The sequence below is a fragment of the Biomphalaria glabrata genome, chromosome 1 (assembly GCF_947242115.1).
Source record: "Biomphalaria glabrata chromosome 1, xgBioGlab47.1, whole genome shotgun sequence".
Classification (NCBI taxonomy): Eukaryota; Metazoa; Mollusca; class Gastropoda; family Planorbidae; genus Biomphalaria; species Biomphalaria glabrata.
In genome coordinates, this window is record NC_074711.1 from 56,787,477 (window position 1) to 56,797,384 (window position 9,908).

Here is a 9,908-nt window from a genome sequence, read left to right on the forward strand (position 1 = left end):
TCAAGCTGTACCAGAGATCGATATCTTTCAGCTACCGACCCAAATACTCTTACATATGTTGTGACTTTTTTTTTTTAAATGGCAACAATCTATAGGCTTTTTTTTTCTCATAAAGGACAAATAATAATGTTTTTAATTCATGGGAAAAGTATGGTTACCATAAAGCTCTAATAACATCATCTAATTTAAAGTTGTTGAGGAAGTCGGATCTTATAGAATGGACACTTTTATACAGAACTTGGGACAAGAAAGATTGAACTATGATATACAGTTAATGAACTTGGAATAAAAGAGAAGAAAGAGAGAACGATGGGAGAAATGAAATGTGTTTTAGAGAGAGAGAGAGAAAGAGAAATAGGATTTGTGTCAGAGAAAGAGATGGGGTTTGAGTCATACAGAGAGACAAAGAGAAATGGGGTTTATGTCAGAGAGAGAGAGAGAGAGAAATGGGGTTTGTGTGTGTGAGAGAGAAATATGGGGTTTGTGTGTGTGTGTGAGAGAGAAAGAGAAATGGGGTTCATGTTATAGAGAGATAGAGAAATGGGGTTTGTGTGTGTGTGAGAGAGAAAGAGAAATGGGGTTTATGTCATAGAGAGATAGAGAAATGGGGTTTGTGTGTGTGTGTGTGTGAGAGAGAGAGAGCGAGAAAAAGAGAGAGAGAGAGATATGGGGTTTGTGTCAGGGAAAGCGTTGAGCAAATAGTGTGGCATAACTAATTCTTCCCATCCCAGATCTATTTATAGGTCTGACGCTGGCCTGGTAATGGACAAGATGGTCCGAACTACACACCGTGCCCGTGGAATAGCACTAGCCAGATTATGAGAATATTCATTCAACGGGAGTTCTATTTCTAGTCTCTATTTCCTAGCTGAACAAAAGAAATAGATTTCTCTTCAAATTCATTGTAGGCACTTATCAATATCACTTTTACCTACCCATAAGACCGTTGGGGCACCACACATGATCCGTGAACAGTCTTTCTTCATTCCTATCTTTTGCCTTGATAAAAGGCATGTCTATTCTTAAATGTTGTTTTCCCATGTCTTCTTTTCTGTCTACCTCTTCTTCTTTTCCCTGGTACTGTTCCCTGCATGAATGTCTTAGACCCAAAGACCTCGTGATATGGCCACACAGTTTAAGTTTGCACTTTTTGCCAGTGTTCAGCAGATCATCGTGGGGCCTAATTGCCATTTTGATCCTTTTTCGAATTTCCTCATTCATGGTGCTGCCTATGTGTCTGATACCTAGGATCCTTCTATAACATCTCGATTCCATAGCTAGGATCTTCCTCTCTAGTTCTGCAGTTAGCGTCCAAGATTCGCAAGCGTTCTTAAATTATGAGCGCATCAATCTGACTTTAATGCCGAGGGTTAGGCCTTTGTCTTTCCAGATTCTCTTGAGCTTCGCAATGGCTGCTGTGGACTGAGCATCTGTAGCCTGTAGTTCAGGTTTCGTTTCTTCATCTGAAACAATAGCTTCTAGGTATTTAAAACTTCATCTGAAACAATAGCTTCTAGGTATTTAAAACTTCATCTGAAACAATAGCTTCTAGGTATTTAAAACTTCATCTGAAACAATAGCTTCTAGGTATTTAAAACTTCATCTGAAACAATAGCTTCTAGGTATTTAAAACTTCATCTGAAACAATAGCTTCTAGGTATTTAAAACTTCATCTGAAACAATAGCTTCTAGGTATTTAAAACTTCCGACACTTATCCGTTTTTCGCCTCGCCTCCAATACATGTTCATTTCCAAGCCTTGATGTGTATACCATATGCTGAGGAAGTCATGTCTTTGCGCATCACCAAGTCAGCTAGCTGTTCCTCTTTCCCCGTCTTCTTATTTTTCTAACAGGGAAAAAGAGCAACGTTCTTCTATGTTCCTTAGTCCCATTAGAGAATGGAATGGGTTGTCTAAATCAGAAAAACAACGACTTAGCAGAGTTGAAGTCATTAATGAGCGTGCAGGACTAGGAGGGAAGACAAACTAGATTAACTTACATCCTGCCTGCGTTTGCATTCCATATTATCGACACGATGGTCCCAGGTTCGAACCCTGCCCATCGCCATTACCTGACGCCCTTCAGGAGGTTTGGGTTTCAAGTTCGTCAGAAAAATTACACAATCATTTTAATTGCACAACTGTAACCAAATGATTCCTTCTTTTTTTCTCGACGAAATCTCTATATTTATAATTGTTTATTGTATGTTATAAATGGTTCCGTAGTATCTATCTCCTGATTGCCTTCAGTTCTGGTCAACTTAACCTAAAAGGGTATAACCTGTGATGTAATTACAAGGCTTGACTCTCTAATACAGGGCTAGTTCAGATAGGAAGGAAAAGAACAGTGTTTCAGGTGGCAATGCAGACACAACTTTGATCTACACATTTTGCCAGATCCAACGCAGACAACAGTTGTCTGCATGTGGCCGATTAAAGTTCTCTCTTCAGCAGTATACCTACTTAGTTTTGGTCTAAAATGTGTATCCGCAGCCTTTGTATGAGGTCTCCGGGCCAGCTGTCTCTATCGAGGGTCACTTGTTGCTCCTCTGAGCCAGTGCAAGCATTTGAACCGTTTATATATATTAAAATAATGCTTTATAGGTTTCTGAAATAATAAAACAAAAACATATACATTTAAATCTCTGCTTGTAAATATCAGAATGGTCCAGCTTATGAATAGGTCTACCAGAAGGTAGATTATAGAATGGCCCTGTTCATAAATACGAGGATAGTTCTGCTTATAATCATATTACTGGTGTCTTATATTAACATGCTTATTACAACGGATCTGTTGATATGAATGAATAAATATCTCTTTACCATTGGTCCTCTAAAAAAAAAGGGGGGGGGGAGGGTAATAAAATCTACTATTAAAATAAGAAGCAAATTAACTTATTCACAGACAAACAAACACATTGCCCCAAACTTCCGCATTGCTGTTCTATGGCAATGAGCAAAACAAATGTATTAAAAACATTGACATAATGCTCTCATACCCGAAGGCTTCGTTTCAATGTCTATACCTGACCTATTGATTTTTAATGAGGTAAAAGGTCAAACGTGAATGTTTACTTGTAAGTAAAGGAGGAGTGAAATGAAGCAGTTTGGACATTGTAGGGAAAAACATTTGTTTTAACACATAGGCCTAAGCGATTAGATTTTAATCACCGGCTATACCTCCTCGGATTTCAGACCTAAGTTGTGTGTGTATATATATATATATTAATAATAGAGACTAACGGGGGTTATAGAACACATATACTTGGTTGAACCATGACTGAATACGAATTTCCTCGTGTTTAAGCGTAGGCCTATATCTGTCGTTAGTTTAATGAGGCGTTTAGAAATTCAACATAATATAGGCATTGCACTCAGATCTATATTAAGAGGCACTTCCCTTGGTGCTTTAACTTTTTAATTATCTCGCATACACCACTAAATCTATCAACCTAATAATTAGTCCCCGTATTAAATTATGAATAACGCGATCAAATTGAGTAATGTTGATAAAATTAGTATGGTTTTAGAGCTAGATATTTTACTTAGTTGAAAAGTAATGTTATTTTTTTACTTATCTACCATCTGCATTGTTAGACATCCAAGATGTGCTATACACCTTCTTGGTCGGTGGCATCTCATTAAGAATGTATTAGGCCCTATTTACTTCCACATGTTTTTGATTAGAGGATTTTAAGCCACACAAAGTAACACACATACAAAAACACTTGACTGAACAACAAAAAGACGTCAATAAAATGTCATCATATTTTTTTTTATTTTTCAAATAGTTGGCAGTATGCCATACTGTTCATAAAATAGAATCTTTTCTCAACCAGCAAGAACAAAGAATTGTGTGTTTACCTAATTCAACAAATCAAAGTAGCATAAACAAGCGTACTTATCCGTCTAGTTATACATGTGGACACATTCGGTACAGATCAGTTTAACACATTCCATCTCGGAAAAAAAAAATATTGCAAGCAGAATACGGTGTACATACAGAATTAGGCCAAGATTTACTTTTTCTTTCGAAGCACTTTAAAAAATCGTGCGGTGTCAACATGAACTTTTAAACTGAATGAAGTGTTCAAAGGCTTTTGAAAGATTTTCTTCCTACTACCAAATTATTATTTTAATCTACATTTGAAATGTAAAATTTGAAGAAAGAAGATGTTTTAATTCTCATTAAATTTTTTTAAATAAATGAAAAAAGACCTTCGAACAAATCATGATGTGAAGAAACGCTGATATAAACAGAAAAAATCAGATTCACATAAATAGCATTTAATAATAAGCAATTAAAGTGAGAATCATATCAAAACATATCTAACAGTAAGTAGGAATTTTTTGATTTACATACAATGATACAATAAAATGCTCTACATTGAAAAAAAAATTGAAGCAAAAATAATGCTAAAAAAAAAACAACAACAAAAAAAATCACATTTAACAACATACAAAATAGTATTTATTTTTAGACAAGTCTGTATAAATCTGTGAAATATGAAAGAACCAACCAGCGGAACTTAAAATACATTTGAAAACATTTCATCACATTCTACTGAAGAGAAAACAAAACATAATGAACAAAAACATTAAGTAGTCCTTCTCTGTGTATGCCCTGGAACACATTATGAACACAGAAAACAAACAAGTCAATATGGCACAAGGGGAAAACTAGAATGAACTGAATAACTGGATAGGGAATTCAATCTAAATACTAAGCTAATGTAGCAGTTGGTATTTAAATAATGCTGCCTTACATAAAATGTAAGTTTTATTTCATAAAAAAAAATGGTGATGTTTATTTAACTTTTTGTTCAAGTCAAAAAAAGGTTTCTTATTTTATGCTTTAAACTAGATTTTTTTTTAACTTAGGAGGCATCCACTTATATATATATATATATATATATATAAAAACCGGTTTTAAAGAAAGAAAATCACATTTAATCACAAGGATAATAAAGCTTTAAGCAAACATTTATCTACTAGTTAAAAAAAAAAAAAAGAATGGGAAAAATGTAAGAGGAATAGATTCATCACAGATATGGTTCATCAGAAATAAGTAACATGTCAACAAAATAAAGGAAGAATTATTTTAATTTTTTTTTTCAAAGTGTGTTTCTGTCTTTTGAAAGGGACAGATTAAATTATTAAAACATACTAAGAAGAGTAGGAGAATAGAGATATTGACATTGACAGGATTTCCAGTAAAAATGTATACAACTGTACTAGCTTTTTGTAATTTCTGAACTTAGTTAAGAAAATCTGTTTCATTCTTTGAGCGTCAGTTTCACATTAAGTAAAAGAGTGTTTCATTGGGTTTAATACTTTGCTAGCACCACATTATATAGTTCTGAATGGAATTATTAAAAGAGTCATAGTGATGTTGTGGTGGGGCAGTCCACAAAAGATGTTGAAGTCACAACCAATGGAATAGTGCTAACGATACTGTCTAATGGGTCTACACTGCTAGAAGATGATACTGATTGTGAAGCTAGAAGGGATGATGATGATGTGCTTGCTAATAATTTAGCATCTTTCTTGATACGTTGCTTCAAATGAACCTTGGCGTGCCTTTTCTTTTCATCACTTCGTGCAAACTTGCGCCCACAGACATCACAAGAAAAAGGTTTCTCCCCCGTATGGGTTCTTTTATGTGTTGTTAAATGATCACTGCGGCTGAAAGAGCGTCCACAAATTTGACATGGGAAAGGTTTGTGTCCAGTGTGTATGCGGATGTGCCTTGTGAGTTCATCACTTCTAGAAAACCTACGATCACAGTTTTCAATAGGACAAGAGTAAGGTCGTTCATGTGGTGGTGTTTTGCTAGGACGGTTGGGATACTTCCTAGGTTTAACCGGTAAATATTTTAATGAACTTTGAGAGTATGGTTGATTCAGGACTGATGGGAGTCCAGATGTTTCTGGAGCATCCACACCAAAGTCAATACCTGTAGTTGGCAAAAAGTCTAATGATTCTGTTTCAGGTTCAGTTTTAATATTTGGCAGTTGAAAGTGAGAGGAAGCTCCAGTTTGCAAAGCACTGAAGTCTGGAAGCTGAGTTTGAGAAGGTCCCATTGACCATTTCTGATTTTTGCTGTCTAACTCAGACATTTGAAAAACTTGATCTGCCAGAGAGGTAGATGGATAGCTTAAAAAGTTCTGTGGTATGTCTGTTTGTTGTTGAACTAGCTGAGTGCAGGAGCTGCTGTAGGTTGGGGGTTGCTTCATCTGGATTTCAGATATGTCAATGTCCATTGGTAGAGATATAGGTAGAGATTGAGAGTAGGGTGGAGGAGGGTTGGTGTAGGTCTCCTCATGAGTTTGGCCTTCACTCATCATTGAAAGCTGTGGCTCGGGTGTGGAATGGCATGAGCTTCGCGGAGACACAAAATCTGAAGAATAATGGTCCGATACATCCTGATATGCTGATTCAGCCACAGGGCCTTGAGATTGTGGAGAGAGCACAGAGATGGGAGATGGCTTTGGCTGCAGACTATGTTCACTTGAAGTTGGAGGTATCTGAATGTTAAATTCGTACTCTGGTAGGGAAGGGCGCATCGGGCTGGATGTGAAGGGCTGGGTCTGTGACCTGGCTTGTGACAGCAAAGCAAAGAAGGGATTCAAGGGGGTAAATAAATTTGCAAAGTTGGCAGGTGGGGCGTCTGCCTGTGTAGAGCTTGGCGTAACTGCAGTTGTGACAAGTGTACCCTTGTATGTGATCGTCGTGTGGGTAGTATTAGCACCAGCAGACTGCATAGTCTGCATTCTTGTTTGACTGACATCACCGCCTCTGTCAGCAAAATTTATTGATGCAAAAATGCTTGCTGAAAAAAAAAAAAAAGTTGTTAATATTATGCAAAAGAAAAAAGTTGTAAGTACGTATAAAGATTGAGATATTGATTTATAGGCATTCAATTTTATCGTTAATGTTTAAAAACTAAATTAATTAGTATAATAAAAAAAAAAATTCACAGGACACTTTTCATAAAACAACACCGTATCGCTAAACTGTTCGGTTATAAAATCGATGAAAATGATTTTACCAATCAAATCTAGATCTAGTATTATGTAAATAAATAAAAGATTTCAGACAAGATACATCTAGATTAGGCATCTATACGATACAAAGTATAATATTGTTGTAAGCAATTGCTTACAATTAATGTTTAAATTTAGCCCCATAAAACGCCTCACTAGTCTAAATTTAGACTAAGTATCCTGTTTTGGGAACAGCCTCTGACGTCATAGCACAGGAACACCAGCTGATTGGAAACAAGAGCCAGCTGAGTGGCGGTAACACAGTAGAAATGTGTAACCCGAAAATTTCGTTTAACTTTTTAAAATGTAAACAAAGTTATATAACACCTACCAGTTGCTGTAATAGGCGGGGGCTCTAGAGAATCGGATCCGAAAAATGTGGCTTCCGAATTTTTTGTCACAGGAGTATTTAATCCTTGATCGTCCAGTGCGTCCGTAGTCTGCCTAAGAATATTTCCATCAGTATGGAGATCAAAGCTAAAGCTAGGCATCCCGTAATCAGCCCCAAAGCCAATGGGAGTTAAAGCGTCCACTGTGTCCATAATCATTACGAATGTTTAATCCACTTGAATTCAAATATCAATTTCAGAAAGAAAAATCATAACAGTGTGTCAACAATAATGTACAAAGTCTACTACCGGTGTGAACTGAGTGGCTTCGACTTTATGAATGAACGGCTTGCTTTTATACTCGAGTTTATGAATGAACGCGACTGCAGCGCCATGCCCATATACGGCACATCGTAATTGTTACCCAGCCAATGGGAAGCCTTTTCTCATTGACGTCAATGAACGTTACGCATTGACTGCCAAAATCCTAGTCTTGCTTTACGATGAAGAATGATAATATAACCTAAATGTTACTACTATATCTAATTATTGAAAGACGAAACTACGTCTGCAACCATTTTATTAACTTTTAATTATAAAGACAGCATTTATAATTTTGAATATATAATAGTAAAAGCTATATACATATCTGGCGTAAGTACATTGGGGCTAGTAGAAATATTACGGAAACTTCCTTTTTTGGCACAAGGTTGAATGGAGTAAAACGTTCGGCTTTGACGTCACATAATGCGGAAATAATCTTACCATATAAGGTAACTATGTTTCCGTTTATTTAATCTTCGGCAACGTTCGGTTTTCTCACGGAACAACCAACTGGCGGCTGATGTTTGGCGCAAAGCCACAAAAAGGTCACGTAAGTTGCTGGCTGTGCTCTCTTTTGCCGAAATAGACTGCATTGAGGTCAGTGAATCATTGATTGACCTCGACTTAGCAACCGTTACGTGATAGGCATAGAATTCGTCTGTGCCACAGCGGTCTTGTTTTTTTTTTTTTGGCTGTACGCTCAGCGTATATTTCGAGTGTGTTGTGTGTTGTTTACTGTGACTTGGCATAGCATACTTTTCTCTACTCACAGACTTATGTGGTGTGTTTTAAAAAATGCAGTTAAATTTCGTTGTGCATTTTACGTTAAAACAACGTTGCAGAAGGCAAAATGTAAAGTAGACATTGGATCTAGATCAACATATAACCAACCTTTACTAGCCTTCAGCCTAGGCGGGGGGTTCTAATAAATTTAAGGCTCATACATAGGCCTACTCACATACATACATACATACATACTTGATACATAAGCTTACATACTTTACATACATACAAATATAGATAGGCATATATACACACATACATAAGTTACATAAAAAATACATACGAAGGGCTAAGGTTATTGTATTTGACGCATAAGTAAAAAAAAATCCCATTTAAAATAAATAAAGGTGTGCGAAAAATAATTTTAACCGATTCCCAATAGACTCTTATATACGTCACAAAGCCAGACTTCTGTGTTCAACGATGACAATAGCCTTGCAAACATTTCGAATAATACGTCCAGATAGCCAGCGACTTTGTAAAAGTAATTTACAACACCAATTAATTCCCCCCCCCCCCCCGCCACACACACACACACTGCAAGACGACATTTAAATTTAGCGCGTACACCTGACGCCCTGGAGTGATGCATTTGTTGTGGCCTATGCCACATTTAATCTTTGGGATGAATCACAAGACAATACGATGTTTTAATGAGATCCATTTGAATAGAAGTCTTAGGGCGTTTAATTTAATGTTATGTAATAAAGACCCCCCCCCCCCCCACACACACACATTTTTCTTTTCCAAAAATAAGTGGAGAGTCATGGTCACCCTGAACTCGATAGAATACATATTTGAAATATAAGGTAGTGGTATGCATTTGTGGAGGCTGGTGGCTGAGTTGAACAAAGCGTTTGGCAGCTAGACTGAAAGAAGTTTGAGTTCGAATTCTGATGAATGTATATTATACATGTTTAACTTTCAGTTCAAGCAGATCAAGACGTATATCTTACATTTATGAGCGAAGGTCAGTGGCGGCTAAATGGTCGTTGTGCTGGACACGAGACATCCTCGTAAACCCTGGGGTTCATTTAAAGGATACTTTAATATTATTTCACTTGGAAAGTTCAAGAACTTGATATTTGAAAAAAAAAAGTTGAGCTGTTCTGACCAGACTTAGACGTTTATAACAAGGCACACTATATGAGCAAACAAGTTCTTGTGGTTTCTGGAGTTAATGGCATTGTTCCTAATGCTCATTCATTTAACATTCGAAAAAAAAAAAATCCAGGCTAATTCAGTTCTCCTTTCGGTCCCCAAATATGTGTACTACAATAGACGGTCCTCCCATCCCTCTAATTATCTTTGTTTCTCAATGTCCCAATACTAAACGTGCTCTCTAGGCGAAGGTAAAAAATTTTGTTTCCTTGCTTCTAAATTGTATGTTTTGAGACGTCGAGGCGATAACTGCGAAATTCTAGAA

General features: G+C 36.6%; 1 protein-coding gene across 1 annotated transcript; it reads right to left on the reverse strand.

Annotated features, from left to right (window-relative positions):
- Window positions 1–3,754: 3,754 nt before the first annotated feature.
- On the reverse strand, window positions 3,755–7,702 carry LOC106061336 (early growth response protein 2-like). Its single transcript, XM_013219427.2, has 2 exons — window positions 7,378–7,702; window positions 3,755–6,832 (listed from the first exon to the last, which is right to left on the reverse strand). The coding sequence occupies exons 1-2, from the start codon at window positions 7,592–7,594 to the stop codon at window positions 5,382–5,384; spliced, it is 1,668 nt and encodes a 555-aa protein (XP_013074881.1). The 5' UTR covers window positions 7,595–7,702; the 3' UTR covers window positions 3,755–5,381.
- Between the last annotated feature and the right edge of the window lie 2,206 nt (window positions 7,703–9,908).

Excerpts from the sequence above, each read along its gene's own strand:
- LOC106061336 (XM_013219427.2), bottom strand. The coding sequence starts at position 7,594 with ATGATTATGGACACAGTGGACGCTTTAACTCCCATTGGCTTTGGGGCT. Across the intron at positions 6,833-7,377 it reads CCCGCCTATTACAGCAACTG|CAAGCATTTTTGCATCAATA; the intron begins GTAGGTGTTATA and ends TTTTTTTTTCAG.